This window comes from Diceros bicornis, chromosome 4 (genome assembly GCF_020826845.1).
Source record: "Diceros bicornis minor isolate mBicDic1 chromosome 4, mDicBic1.mat.cur, whole genome shotgun sequence".
NCBI classification, from domain to species: domain Eukaryota; kingdom Metazoa; phylum Chordata; class Mammalia; order Perissodactyla; family Rhinocerotidae; genus Diceros; species Diceros bicornis.
The window spans coordinates 76,767,134-76,783,175 of NC_080743.1; the positions used below are offsets into that span (position 1 = coordinate 76,767,134).

Below are 16,042 nucleotides of genomic sequence, written 5' to 3' on the forward strand. Positions count from 1 at the left end.
CAAAATGCTGGATTTGACTCCAGGTTCTGCCTCCTTCATCCTCGCCTATGACCTTAGGTGTCTTTGGAGGAAATGGAGGAAGGCGAATGGGTCCCTTCCTGAGTTGGGTCACAAGAGCAGAGCTGAGAGTTGGGTGGTGCTCATTACACATGGGCTTAGAGATAAAGAGATGAGGCTTAGAATAGAGGCCAGTGTAGGCCACGAAGCTGTGAGAAGCAGGAAGAGGCCTAGTCAATGAGTTATTTCTGGCCCCAGTTCTTTCACTACTAATACAGCTCTGTGGCCTTTCTATAAAATGTCGTTTTTGTGAAATAAGGGTGGTGGGGAAACGGAGGAGAGACTGGATGGCCACTGAGGCACCTTCCAGATCCGAGTTTTTGTCGTGCACTAGAGGAAGTCTACAAGACCAAACCACTCCCCAAACAGATGTCAAAGGCACTGTGTTCTCAGGAATCTCTGCAAATAACACACTTGATTTTGCCAAGATAGAAACAGCCACAAGAATACACTTCACTTTGCCAGAAAAAAAATAGCTACAAGAATAATTCATGCATGTAATGTTCTCCTCTTATGCTCTATGTAACTATGAATTAATTCTCAGAAGGACACAATGAGAGACTACAATGGCAATACCAAAATGACAAGCCTCTTTTTTCCAAGAAAAGAATGGTTACCTCTTTATATAAAGGATCTCACTAAAATTCTCTTGGATGCATACCAGACTCACAGGCATTTGAGATTGGAAGGAAATCTAAAGGTCAATTGATTCGACTTCCCATTGGGTGCCAAAGTCCCCTCCACAATGTCTCTCAGGGGTATCGAGGGGAGGCCTTAAGAATAAGAAGCCTGAGAGCACTTAAAGCTGCCTATTGCACTCATTGGGCAGCTCTGATCTTTTCCAAGTTCTTTCTTATACAGCCTACAGCTTTGGTTCCTCCTCTGCACCTTGTGGCCGTGCAGACCATGCTTAATGTTCCTTCACAACAGCCCTTCAAAAATGTGGCCCCGAGTCTTCCATTCTGCACAGGTGTCAATCATTCTGTACTTATAAAAACAATATGACCACTGAGGCATTGCTGTTTTTGTTGTTGTCCTTGTTTTTTTAAGACAGATTTACTTGATCCACAATTATTCCAAGATGATTATTCCTCAAATAACCCAAAGTGTGCATTTTTCCAACCTATATTATGAGCAACACTGAACGCTGATTATAATCAACTTGCTTTCATAACAAGAAGGAATAAATCAAAAAATAGACTTTATGAGAATCCACTGGGCTAAAAGTATCACCAGCAAGCATCATGTTCCCAGATAATCAAGGAAGAACTGTGAGTGTACACTTCTCCACCACTGCCCATTCCTCACTGGAATTTAAATGACCAGCTTTCAAATCACAGAACCATAAAAATCATCTAGCCACAAGCTCACATTTTATGATGTGGAAGCTGAGGCCCAGATATCCCATCTCTTTCTCCTTGCCATCCCAAAATGTTTATTAATTTTCTGTACTGAGTTAGGCACTGGGGTACCAAGGCACAAGAACTGGGGCTATCAAGGCACCAAGCCCTTGCTCTCCCAGGTCTCTGAGCAGGGGCTCACAAGGCAATGCAATTTAAGGGATTTAAAATAGGTGGGAGCATATTGTTGGGGTAACCCAATGAGAGGCATTTGGAAACTTGTACAAAGGCCTTGGAAGATGAAAGATTATTTCCTTCCTCTGTGTCTTTGCTCAAATTGCCCCTCCAACTGGAACACCTGCTCCCTCTCTTTGTTTGGCAAACTCATCCTTTAAAACTCAGCTCAGATATCACCCCCCGACACTTTCTCCCCAACTCCCCCTTTAGCTGCCCTCCTCCTTCATGCTCCACAATACCTTGTACAAATCACACTCATTGAACTTAGCATCACGTACTGCCCTTATCCTTCCCGTGTCGATCTTCTCTGTTAGACTTCAGATCCTGGAGTTAGGGAACTGAGTATTACTCAGTTTTATGTGTCTAGTCTAGTTCAGTTGGCATGTACTGAGTTTGATGAATGAACAAGTAAACACATCAGCAGAGTCTTAAGGGTTAACAGGAGTTTGTCACACACAGAATGAGAGAAAAGAATTCCAGGCCCAGGATGCTGCATGTAGAGACACAGTGCTCTGAAACGGTGTGGTGTGCTTGGAGAGCTGTGCCGAGTTCTCATGGTGGGAGTGTTCAGGGTGGCAGAGGGGGCTGTGGGAAGAGTGACCGAGATTGCGGCTTGGGGGTCAAGTTTGGGCCAGATGTGGAAAAGCGTACAGACATTATCCTGTAGTTAGGGTGGGAGCAAAACGTCTTTAGAGAGGGGAGTGACATGATGCAATTTGTTTTTAAGGTCACACCAGTGGCCACAGGAGGAGGCACTGCACTGAGGACAGACACAAGACAGGAGGGTGCGTTTGGCACCTACTGCATGATCCAGGACATGGGGAGGGTCTGTATCAGGGGCGTTGTGTCCCAAGAGCTCAGGGAGAGCTCTGAGGGTAGAAGCCAAGTGTGGACTCAGGTTTAAGAGTTTAGGTGAAACCAACAAGATTTGATGAGTAACCTGAAGTGTGGGAGAGGGGGAAGAAGCATCAACAATGAGGCCAGGTTTCTAACTTGGAACCCCAGGCAATACAGACAATGTTAATAGAGAGCAGGACCATGTGAAGAGGAACAGTTTGGGGGAAAGATTCTGAGGTCATTTTTGGAAAGATTCCTACGACAATCTTTCCAGTTGATTTCTATAGGTCCAGAGCTACCTTGTAAACTAAAGAGATAGATGAAGTGCTAGAAAATCCATCATGAAAACCTAAAGAGTACAAGACAAATATTTTAATCCTCACAGAGACAGATGGAGCAATTCTGATGATTTGAGGGCAAAAGAAACAACTTCAGACGAGAAATCTTCTGGTTCTTAAAACTACTAACCACTTCTCAACTAGGTACGTTGGCAGTTGCATACAACATATTCTCTAGGCAATCTGATTCCACATCTTTCTTACTTTCTGGACTCAACTGAGTCATTTTCATATCTTTTAAAAAATCATTATTACCAGCTGGCTAATGGCCTCACACCATTTAGTGGGTCCCAGTCACCAGGGAGAATTCAGTTTAAATTAATTAAGTGGCCCCACTCAGCCATTTTATTGACTAACGACCTCAATTTTTACTCATCTTTTCAAAATGCTAGAAGGTCCAGATATTGCTGGGGAGAAGCCCACAGACACACTCATGAATGAATCCCTTCTGCACCAAAAGTGACCCATCTTTTAATCTAGCACATTCCTCTTTCCCTCATTTTACAGCAGAAGCTCTGAAGAGCAAGCAATAAACAGAACCTCTATAGAACAAATTGCTCCACTTAAATATACAGCGCAAGGACTTTCCCGGCCCACGTGGTTATTCTAAGCGTGCAGGGACTGTTCTTGGTAGAAAAGAAACTGAAACTGCCAGCTCACCCTCTTCCTCAAGTTGTAGGTGAGAATGAGGTTCCGAGAGAAGGAGTGGGAGAAGGCCGTGTAGAATTCTAGCACTTTCTGCAGGGCATCCCTTTTGATCACATGCAGGTCACAGTAGGTCAAGGCTCTAACGTTGGCACAGGACTGGGCCAGGGTGGCTTCCTTCCAGAACACGTCTCCAAACACGTCTCCTTTCCCTAAGGAGAGAAAGTAGTGATGAGAAAAGTGTCAGCCAGGAGGGGTGCAGCCATCCAGGCTGGCTTCCTTCTGTCTCCCAGAATCGCTGTCCGTTCAGCATTCTGCAGCTTGGGGCCATAAAAGGCAAAAATGATTTTAATTTGAACCTTAACAACCTGCAATTTAAGAAGCTTTAAAATACCATATAATACATGTCCAAGTTTAACCAATGACTTTGGGATCATTAATGTTGCCTCCTAAACATCCTATCCAAAATGGTAACCCCTTGTTATTCTTTATCACATTCCCATTTTTCCAAAACACAAATCATTATCTGTCATTATATTATTTGTTTACTTGTTTATTGCTGTCTCCCAACATGAGAGTTCATGGCTCTCATCCCTCCACGTAACACAGTGTCTGGCACATGTCAATATTTGCAGGCAAAGGAGAAGTAGGAAGGAAGGCGAACCGTGGCTCTCCATTAGTGTGACTAACAGAGAGGTGAATATTAGGCTGTTATGGGGAGGGTGTGACTCTTCATCGGGAGCTGAAGAACAGGAGAGGTCTCCTCTGTTTAGGATGATCTACATGGAAGAAGACAGGCGAGAGTGAGTTCATCCTCTCCCATGCTCGTCCCCTGCCCTAAGGCTTACGTTTGTATGGCACCTCATTCCTCCCCCTCTCTCCCATAGCTCCTTCCACGTTCCTCACCCCCTGCCAAATGCCCTCCTGCGAGTATAAAAATGTGGGCCCTAGATAAATGGCATCTCCAGGATCCTCTATGACCGGCATTTCACAAAAGTATATTTAATAAGCCTACATAGCCATATTCTGGATCAAACTTCTATCAATCTCCTCTAAATATATGCTTTTCACACCTAGGGATATGCTTTCTACCTTTTCCAGAGGCCAACATTTTAACATATGTCTATGCAGAGCCTAATTCATTCCTGGCACAGCCTCTGGTTATAAATAGCTTGAAATGTTGTTTATCTTGCCTCTAAATTTTCAGCACAGATAAACACAAATTTGAATCCCCAAGGAGCCAGAGAGGAGTATGCAGGGGGAAGGAAACAATGCTACAAGGTTGAGAAGTAACCCTGACAACCCTCAAGAGAGTTGTCAGCTCATGAATCCAGATCAGCCACACTCCACAGCTGGAAGCCAGGTACCTGTGACTCAGCAGGATTAACAGGGCAGCTGTTTTCCTGATTCAGGCTAAAGAGGCCATTAGACTTTCAAGCACCTGGACAGAACCTGACCTTTTCTCAAACACCAAAAAAGTATATAAGTATATAACGTACCCCATGGGCATAGCCTTCTCTAAGCACCTCCACAATGTGAGCTGATAAACAAGTGTACCAGACACATGACTTCACAGTTCTCTATTTTTTTGTGAAATAAGTTATAAACATGGTTTTACTGACTCAATATGAGTAGGGTACATGCTTGGGGTAGCTCTTAGGTAAATATGTCTTCATAACCGTGCTATTTAAATTCTCTTATCAGGTGTTTTTCAATCATCTGTAATATGAATGGGCTAGTTTAGGGCTGGGGGCAGTGGATGGGAATGTTTCTACCTGGCTTTCATGGAGATAGGCTCATTCAGTGTGTGCTCCCTAGTCCTGAGTTCTAACCAACAAGGCTGGCCAATTCGTTCACACCTGTTAAGTGTTTGATAACCTCCCTAGGCTGCACTGCACTGCCTCTCAGGCCTCTCATAATTATGTGATCTTATTCTCCTAGAGAATGCTCTTTTCCTGACATGCAGTATGGTAAAAATGGATCCCTTTGGGGCCGGCCCAGTGGCGCAAGCAGTTAAATGCGCACGATCAGTTGCGGCAGCCCGGGGTTCGCCGGTTCGGATCCCGGGCACGCACCGACACACCACTTGGCAAGCCATGCTGTGGCAGCGTCCCATATAAAGTGGAGGAAGATGTGCATGGATGTTAGCCCAGGGCCAGTCTTCCTCAGCAAAAAAAAAAAAAAAAAAGAGGAGATTGGCAGGTGTTAGCACAGGGCTGATCTTACTCAAAAAAAAAAAAAAATCGACCCCATCTGTATGCTGCAACTTACATCAAGAGGCAAAGCCTAATTTCCTTCCCCTTGAATCTGGACTCACCTTAGTCCCTTGCCTTGACCAAGAGAATGTAGCAGAAGTGATGTTCTGGGATCTCGAGGCAAGGTCATAAGAATCCTTGCAGCTTCTGCCTGGGTCTCTTGGAACACTTACTCTTAAGATACTCCCTCTTGGAATCCAACCACCATGTATTAAGAGGACCACCCCACACAAGAGGTCACATACAAATAAGTGCTCTGATGGACAGCCCAGCCCAGCTCCCAGCTGACAGCCAGCCACCACCAGTCATGTAAATGAGCCATCTTTGCCATCCAGGCCAATCAAGCCTTCAGATGACTGCAGCCCAGCCAACGCTGGAACTGCAACCACATGTGGGAAGCCCAAGTGAGAACCAGCCAGCTAAGCCAGACAACCCACGGAATGATGAGAAACAATAACAAACCTTGTAAGCCACTAAATTTAGGAGTGGTTTGTTAGGCAGAAATAGATAACCAGAACACACAGAATCATGTGACTCTAGGCTGAGAGGCCCATGAGAAATTGTTACCTAATATTCCAGCAGAACATCACACATCAGCCCAGCTCGGAGCTGGTATTCCATTTCCTTCCCTGAAGGAATGAGACAAGAAACAGCTAGGAGTGGTTCTACCAGGGATAGATTTTCCTGAGTGAGCGTTTTGAACATAAGTGAGAAAACGGAGAATTGACAAATTTTGCAGTCTCCTATTGGGATGAAATGTGGTATAACTAAGCCAGAACTATTGAGAGTATAAGACCATTGGTAATCTTAGCTGATTCTTGCTAAGATTACTTCATTTAAACAAAATCCAATCTATGAGCATTCTATCTCTCAAACAAATTTGGGAATAGTTTTTCTAATTACAAAAGAACTCAGAAAGTAAAATAATAGCTCCTCATGTGTATTTAACATATGAATTTATCTGTAAAAATTCAGTTTATAAACAACTCTTCAGGAGCATAAAACAAAGGGCAACCACACTGTGGTTGAAACACACCATGAAATAAATAAATGTATCTTCAGAAATGACAACATTCCCGTTAAAAAGTTTTCCAATCAAATGTTTTGACAGAAACAATAAATGAAGAGTAGTTCCTACTACAAAAAGTATTTCACAGTAAGATAATCATGATTAATCTGTAGGGTCTAGGAAGTCTCTGTGTTGTCATAACTTGGATCTGATTTTCAACCCAAATGGAAAATCATACAATCTTTCTTCCTCTCAAGGCAGCATTTTTGATATAAATGATCTGTTGGTGAGATTTAAGAATGTTGTGTCGGAGGACCTGTCAGATTCAAAACAAATCCAAGACTATTCCAGCAAATGAGAAATGTATTTATGACATACATAACTTGGGAAAACTGTCAAAGGGAAGGATACAGAGCATCTGGCAGGCTGCTTGTAAGTTATACACATCACTGGGAATAATGACTTCCCAGGTCAGGGTTACGAGTCAGAGGCCAGGACAAGCCCTACACCCACATTCATCTCTCGTTCCCTAGTGTGAAACGATCATTCACTAAAGAACGAAAGGTACCCCAATGCACTAGGCAATTAAACTACTTGAGGCAATCAGCTTACTGATTTATTTATTACACTGAGTCGCTGGGTGCAGAACGTTAAAACCTAATGTTCCAAGTTTCTAAACTACATTCTGAGTGGATGTTCTGAGCTGGGGAGGAAAAAGGGGAAGTAAGGAAAGGCGGTCTAATTAAAACTCCAAGCAAACATCCCTGTAATAATTAATCCTCCTCCCCCTTCCAGCCCCAATTATATGCAGCTGTCTTTACTGCACCTCCACTTTCGCAGTGGACATAAACCACCATGGGGTACAAACGTGGGACGACTGAAGAACATTCACAAAACGTAAGTGGGAGGTAGGACATGCGGCCAAGGGAGGTGGCACAGGGAGAGGAGGGGAGATCTCTGCAAGGAGCACAGCGCAGGAGAAAACGAAGCCGCTGTAGACAATTTGGTTTAATGAAGGCCAGATGGTACAGCCACTTGAGGAGGCTGAAGGGGGGCAGAAGGTGGGAGTGAGGGGTTGGGAGGGTTAAGAGGGGTGATCAGAGCAAATTCAAGAGGTGCTGGAGCTGGGGCCCTGGGAAGATCAAACAACCTACCAAAATGTTCAAGAGTTGCAGGGAGACAATTCTGCCCTGAAAGCGACAACTGAGTTTGGAACACTCCAGAAAAGGCCCTATTTATTCAAACATAGGCTCTGAGCGAGCGTGGCAGGCCAGAGGGGTCAGAGCAAAAATGAAATTACCCACTGCTTCTCTTCACTATTCTCTATCCTGTGTTATTATAAGGACCACTCACAGTGGTATTTTGTACTGAGCAAAACATAATCCCGCAGTTAAAGTCACTGTCTGCTGCTAAAATCATCAACCATTTCTAACCCAAACCAATTAGAAAGGACGCATTCAGTCACTCATACAACTTTTGGCAGGCACTGTTCCACGGGCTGAGGTATAGCGGTGGAATGACAGACACAATGTGGTGAGATAGAGACTCAGGTGATTATAACTTATTAGGGGCTATGATAGGGGAGAGTGCAGGAGCGGATCCAGCTCAAGCTCCAGGGGTAAGGGAAGGCTTTCAGGAAGACGTGATGTCTGAGCTGAGACCTGGAGGATGAGTTCCAGTTAACCATCATACAGACATAGTACAGAGATGATTCCAGGGATAGGGAAGAGCATGTGCAAAGATCCTGAGGAACAGGATATGGCTCTTCAGCAGCACTGAAAGCCATTCAGAAGCCTCTGGATTACACCATGTCCTTCACTCACCTATAGAGATGAGTGTCGCCAGTATGTTCTGTAATCCTTTGAGGAAAGGGCCCGGTCTCCTCATTCAGCTGCAAACTCACCGAAGCACCTTCCATAGCTTGTACACTGAACGTGCGATGCCAGCTTGTTGAGTCACTGTTTAAAGACCTGGATTCACTACACCATTGGGGGCTCCACTAGGGGCTGAGATGTACCAGGTACACTGGGTGCAGTGAGGGCCAGCCCCTCAGCCCACCCTACTGCCTTTATTCCTCCTCTCTGCGGCATCAGGAAGTCCTTTGCCCTCAAGCCATTTCAGGACTAGAGGGGCCTTGTTACCTACTCATCAAGATGGTGAAATGTGACTGCAGAGATCCTAGCATAGCTGAGAGAGGCTCTGAGGGAGAGCCACACTCTCTCCTGGCCCTAGGAATAATTTTGCTTATGAGACACAGAAAAGGGGCTGGATTAATCTTCCCAGGCAAGCCCTGAGCAGACTGTGTGCGCACCCATTGAACTCAATAGTTCAGGAGGACAATGATAAGGACACAGACAGTTAGACCTTCTGGATTCATCATATATGCCAGGCATGTTAAACCCAAGTTCTCGCCTCGGTCCTCAGACATACGTCCAAGACACAAAGAGAATTTGCCAAATCTCCTCCTCCTTGGTACTGCCCCCAGCACATTTTCCAACTACTTTATCATCCACTCTCTCAACACGAGCTTCACGGCCAGACACGTTGGCTTCAAGCTCAGGTCCATGCTGCTGGGGACTTGAACTGGCCCCTGCCCACCTCTCCGCCTCACTCTCTGCCCTCCAGTCACACTGGGGTTCTTACATTCCCTCCAAGTCCTGCTCCCCTCTCATCTCAGGGCCTTCCCAGCACTGCCCCAGAGATTCCACTCTGCTCCTTGGCCTGGATAACTCCTGCTCATCCTCCAAAATATGCCCAAACCTCCTCCCTGACCCCTGGACCAGAGCAGCTCCCCATGACGTGTGCCCTCTGCACTCTGGAAACACTCCTCATAGCTGGAACTGCTGCATCCCCAGCACGGTCTCAGGCACACAGCAGGCACTCAGTGGTTGTTGAATGCATAAATAAACCAACGGCACCTGGCATCTTACTAAACCTCTCCCAGTCTCAATTCACTCAGCTATAAAATGTGGATAACAATACTCACCTCACCGGGCTCTTATAAGGTTTACATGAAATAATGTGAACAAAGCACTTAGCCCTGTGCTGGAAACACAGCAGGTGCTCAATCAATAGTGGCCAGAATAAAAGAAGAATCTTCTTAACAGCCTGGTGAAGCAAATTCAACAGCGATCATCAGCCCCATTTTAAAGAGAGAAAGTGAGCTCTGGAGAGGTTAGACGATGGCCCATGACCCCACAGGCTTTCCCCACACTGCCATGTGGCCTCCATACTGGGAGAGGCTACCGGTGCTCCCAGTGGGCTGTCCTCTGCATCCCCTCCCTCAGGCAACTTTCCTCTTCAGTCAACATTTAGGGAGATCTACCTTGGGCGGCCACTATGCTAGGTGATGGGAAAAAGGATAAATCAGAGACAGCTTTGATCTTAAGGAGCTATGGTCTAGGAGTCCAGGTGTTCCCCAAAACCAGTTGTCTCCTTTTATGGTCATGGAACTCATGACTTTCAGCTGGGCACAAAGATGAGCAGGATAGAGACTGCAACACAGCGAGGTGTGGCCATTTGTCCTAGTGCTGGTTAAGGGGAGGGGGGCGGAAGGGATGTGTGCAACTTCTGGGGTCATGCTCTCCCCTTCCCCTCTCCCCCCTTCCTCCTGGCTGCAACAAGGATGTGAGCTGTCTTGAACCAGGAGGCCAAGGTGACAACCTACTTAGGATGAAGCAACAGGCAAGAAGGAGGCTGGAAGCCTGAGACCATGAAGTTGCCACATCAGCTCCCTTATACCTGGACGGCAATGTGAAAGAAAAACAAGATCCTGTCTTGTCTAAGCTTCTACTGTTTTGGGTTTTTGTTGGAGCAGCTGAACCCACATCCTAGCCAATTCAGGAGTCCATGGGGGGTAGTTCAAGGTGTTGAGCTCTATGCAGGAGGTGTATACACACATGCTTTCCGCACCTGCTCCAGGAAAAAGCACGGGCTTCGAAGCATCTGAAGGACTGAGCGGTAACATGATGATGGAGGCTCTGGCAGAACATTCAGAGCAAAAGCTCCATGAACTTGAGCTAAATACCTTAGTGATATCCACTCACTTCCCAACCCAGCCCTGATTGTAGATGAGGGAGCCAGGATCTGCTGAGGACCCACTGTGCATCAGGACAGGCACTAGCCAGGGACCTTGCTCTAGGCACCCATATGTGCTTCACCCCAAAGGTGCTGAAGTCCAGGCCTTCAGGCTTATTTTGAAATATCTAATAACTCTCCCACATGCATTTATGGCTGCTTCCCTTGGATTGTCTGAGATCACGGAGGAGAGTAGGTGAGAAACATTTCGACACCTAGTAAGTTTTGCCATCTCTTCTCTGTAGTGAAGCTACAAAGCCCTTCTTCTTGTTCTTACTGAAAAAATAAATGCTGCTGGCTGTGCATCTGTGACCTCTGCTTCATCTGCTAGAGTTTAGAGAAGTGAGAATGCAGAGCAAAGACGGGCAGACCTAGTGGAAATCTCATCAATTTGCCTTCCCATCCATGTCATGGAAATATACTAATAGGAATAAAGCCTTGGCTTTAAGTACCAGGTCTTATCTGATTGTGTTGTGGTGTCGGGTGCTGAGCCAACCTGTTTTATTGGATTTCTCTTACCAACAAAGAAAGCGGGGACTGGAGATGCTGAGGAGGCCTTGGCTTCAGGGACGGGTGTATATTTCACCACACATTTCAGAGGGTATCTCCTTCTAGAAAGGTTTGCTCTCATTTTAGGTTTTGTAGGAGAGCTCAGAGAAGTTCCAGAAACATTTGTTTTCTTTTGAGGTCAGTACAAAGGAGAGCAATTGTTACGCTCTTCTGCAAACCATCTCTATGTCAGGGATGAGATACTGGTGTGGGTCAGCCACTCATCTGGTCAATGAAACCCACACAGGAACCTGTAATGTCACACGCCAGGTCTAATGTGAACTGCATCTGACTCTCTTTCCTAGGCAGCTATTAGATTGAGAGTTCCCAAAGGTGGATTTATGTCTCACCATTTCTTTACACACAATTCAATCCAGTTTAACAATGTGGCCTCACCTAGTAAGGATCAGGCAGTGTTCTAGTGATTAACGGAGATATAACAGAAGGATATGACATCGTGTCTAAATTCAAGTGGCTTACAATGTAAGGAGACAAAGCTTGCATGTGTGTAACAGTGAAGTATAAAGCAAACAAAAATGTAATACCAAGATATGTGGAAGGCTGGGCTAGGCAGGACTATGGAGATTTCATAGAGAAAATGGGAATGCAGCTAGCATTCCATTGAGGCAAGAGAATTCAGATAAATGAAAGAGATGGATAAGTTTCTAAACAGCAGAGGAAAGAAGTTGGGTGGTTGGGAATGAAGATAGCTGGTTTGGGCTATGTTCTCCTTTCTTTTATGGCTCAATTTCTAGGTAGTGTTACCGACATCATCTCTTTGCTCTTACTGTTAAGGGGGAAAGATTTATTCCTGTTCCTGATGTTTCCTTCCATGTGAAAGCAGCTCCAGTTGCATCACACTCTTGGCCTCTCTCTTCCCTTCATCTGATTGATGAGTTTGGAAGGAGACTGCCACGTGTGCAGGCCAGCCACTTGCTCTCTCCTCAGGACCTGTCTGCCTACAGGAAGCATGTTCCCTCTGTCCCTCCACACCATAAGATTTACAGAGTAGACTCTCACAGGGGTAGGCTTGTGCTGGTCAGCACCACCAGGGGTGATGCTGGGGCTCAATACTGGGAAGCCTTCTTGGATGCAGACATAAAGCACATTCTCCAATATTAGCTTTTCAGAGAAATAAAAGGTGATATTTTGACTTGTACTTATCTTACTTACCATCTTTCTTGGTTTGGAACTCTGGGGAGATCTATGCAATTTATAAGCACTCCTGCACCCAACATTGACCTCTCCTCATTTCTCAACCTACTCTCATCTTGCCTCTGACCCCCATTCTCCACTAACACTACTTTCACTGTAGTCAATAATAACTCTTTTCCTGATAAATCTAAAAGATTATTTTTTAGTCCTTAATGTATTATGGCCCTTTGATTCTGATATATACTTAAGTTGTTTAGCATTTTTTTCCCTCTGAAATCAGAATGTGTCTTACAATCAATGCTGTGTCACCATTTAATTGGCAGCATTGTTTCTTAGTGGGCTGTAAAATATTGGCATGTCTTACAATCCACAGCATCTTCTACTCAGTGAAATAGGGTTGTGTAACATTTGAAAATGCCCATTCGCCCTCCTCCTTGTCTTCTGTGATATCCCACTCTCCTGGTCTCTCCCCCGCCTCTGGCAGTCCATCTCAGGCTCTCATACATGTCCCATATAAACTAGTATTCCTCGGGGCTCTGCTCTAGAATGTGTTGCTTCTTATCCTCCTCTCTTTCCTCTGGTTTTCTCAGCCTCTTCTCTGGCTTCAATTGCCACCTGGATCACGGTTATCCTCAGGTTTATACCTTGAGCCTAGATCTCTCATCTGAGTCCAAAATCTCCCCCTGGACACTTTCATTTAGCTCAAACCCACAGATCCAAAAATGGAACCGGTCCTCCTCCCGGGTAAACCTGCCCGTCCTCCAGTGTTCCCCATGCCAGTGAAAGTTGTGTGAGTCATTCTAGACTCCTCTCTCTTGCTCGTCTGCATATCCAGTAAATGACTAAGCTCTGATAATTTTGTCTACCAAATATCTCTTGGATCTGTCTACTTTTCTCCATTTCTACTGCCATTAAGTCAGTCCAGGCCACTCTCATTTCTCAGCATCCTTCTTGCTGGTCTCCCTGCCTGTTATCCATTCTCTTCACAGCAGCCAAGGTGATCTTTCTAAACACAAATGTAATTCTGTCACTCTTCTGCTTTAAAGTCTTTGCAGATACCGTCCCCTCTGCCTGGAACACTCTCTCTTTAATTCCCTATCCAAACCCCCACCACCACAGCTGCACTTGGTAGAATTTAGTTCATCATTCAAGGCTCAGCTCAGACACCACCTCCTTCCTTGATTTCTCCTGGCTGGGCTGGATTAGATGCCTGTCTTACAACCTCCCACAGTATGCTATTCTTACTCCTATTACAACTCCTGGTACTATATTATAAAGCTGCCTATTTACTTGTCTGTCTCCCTGATGAGACTGTAAGCACTACGCCAGGTGTACCTGTTGTATCTCTAAGCCCTACCCCTACAGCTGGCATGTTTATGGAATGGACAAATCAATAAATCAATGAAAAGATGGGTCTGAGTAGAACAATGTAAGGTGGCCCAAGATATGAAAGACTTAGAATGCCTCAGGATGGATGACTTCAAGGAGAGAACTGGTCCCTAGTCCTAATGCAAGAACCTGGGTTTCCTCAGGTGGCTACACTGTCAACCTGACTCAAGGAATTTGCTGACCTTCTCAGAAACATTCCTGTAATTCACTGGATCCAGCCTAATGCTAAGCTGAAAAGTTATAGACAAATTTAAAAAGAAGAAATAAAGATAATGAACATTAGAAATTACCCTAGGATACAAATGCTCTCCTTAAAGGAATCAAAATTTCATCCCAATATGGGTCACCAGCCTTCCTTGTGGAGACTATACTGAGCAGGAGCAAACAATGCTGGCATGTCTCTCTGAAGGGGTCCCACCCATAAACGGTTAAATTAGAGCAATGGCTTGGAAACATCGTCACAATTCTCCTTCTGTTCTTCACAAGTGCAAAAGATAAAATTAAATTAGCCAAATGTTTCTCCACTAAGTAAACAGATCACAAATCTTCCGCTGAAAGCAGGTGATCATTTTCCAACATCACTACAGAAAAGAATTGAAAATTGACTTGATTTTTCCCCTCTTGTTTATAAAAGAATATAAGTCCACTGTAGAAAATAATTGAAATATATTGAAAAATAGAAAATATTGGCTCTTAAGGCCACCATCCAGAAAACTGTGGTTAACATTTTGGTACACTTTCTATCTTTCTCCTACTCGTATATGAATTTTTATCTAGTTGAGTACTGCATATGTAGTTACACATTCTGCTTTTTCCTCCACTTAACATTACATTTGAAATATTTTACATGCCAATAAAACCTCTTATATCATCATCATAACAACTGCCTTGATTTACCATAATTTTTTATTTAACCTATCCCCTCTGTCTGGGCACTACAGTTAAGAGAATTTCCTTTAAAAAGATCTATTAACTCTCCTAACTATCAGTGTCTTCAGGGACTGCAAGCCCATTTTTTCAATTGCTTAGGCAAAAACCAAATTAGGGGGACAGCCCCGTGAGCAAGTGGTTAGAGTTCCGCGAGCTCCGCTTCGGCGGCCCGGGTTCACAGGTTTGGATCCTGGGTGTTGACCTGCTCCACTCGTCAGCCATGCTGAGGAGCCATCCCATATACACAATAGAGGAAGACTGGTACAGATGTTAGCTCAGGGCTAATCTTCCTCAAGCAAAAAAAGAGGAAGATTGCCAACAGATGTTAGCTCAGGGTGAATCTTCCTCACCAAAAAAAAAAAAAAAAAAAAAACTGAATTAGGAAAGAGGACCTGGTCCCGACTCGCACCTTCTCTCCATCAGGTAATGCATGCATTACCAGATACTAATGTTTTTGCATTTCTGAAGTTCTACATTATTCATACTACAGCTCCTTGCTAGGAGTGTGGATTTAATATAATTGCTTCGGTTGATGGAACAGCTATACGCATATTAATGCTTGGTTGGAGTATTTAGAGAGACACTTAAATATAGCGTCCTCCCCTTGTGCTGAGCATGAGCAAGTGACATTATTACATGACGCACAGCAGTAATATTCACCTGGCAGCTTCACCAAGTCCCCAGGGCAAAGTGGAGCAATGCACCGCAGAAGATGGCAACACAGGAAGTGGGGAGTATCCTCTTCATCCCCTCCAGGTCACAAGAATCTTGGGAAGCATCTCTGTGAAGGATTTAGCTTCTCCATTTCTAAAATAATGAGGGTTTACATGAAGTGGTTGCTGTTTTTTAAATCTTGTTAGATAGTCATTGGGTCTTCACTGTGTAGCCATCTTCCTTTCCAAGAACTGTTTGGAGAGGATGGGTGGTACCTACTAAAACAAATGTCATTTTTTTCTGATTGGATCAGTAAATAACAAAAGAAATACTGTCAAGACTTCTTTTTGGGAAAAAAAAATGTTACTCTTTCAAATTGTACCCTAATAACCAAAAGGAGATGTGAAACTTGGAATGATGCTGACTTTCTCAAGATCAACTTTAAAATTTAAAAAAAATAGTTTTCCTGATTTAGAAAGTAGTGTATGCTCTTTATAAAAAGACTTGAAAGATAGACAAATATAAAAAAAAGAAAAAGAAAATCTCCTGCAGCCTCACAAACCAAAGTCA

The 16,042-nt window shown here is 44.4% G+C and overlaps 1 protein-coding gene across 1 annotated transcript in view; it reads right to left on the reverse strand.

Annotated features, from left to right (window-relative positions):
- Positions 1-16,042, reverse strand: part of KCNH1 (potassium voltage-gated channel subfamily H member 1) — a 353,446-nt gene that overhangs the window by 84,075 nt on the left and 253,329 nt on the right. The window contains exon 10 of the mRNA XM_058539782.1: positions 3,470-3,666. Within this exon, the coding sequence (XP_058395765.1) occupies positions 3,470-3,666 (197 nt within the window). The remainder of the gene's footprint in view (positions 1-3,469; positions 3,667-16,042) is intronic.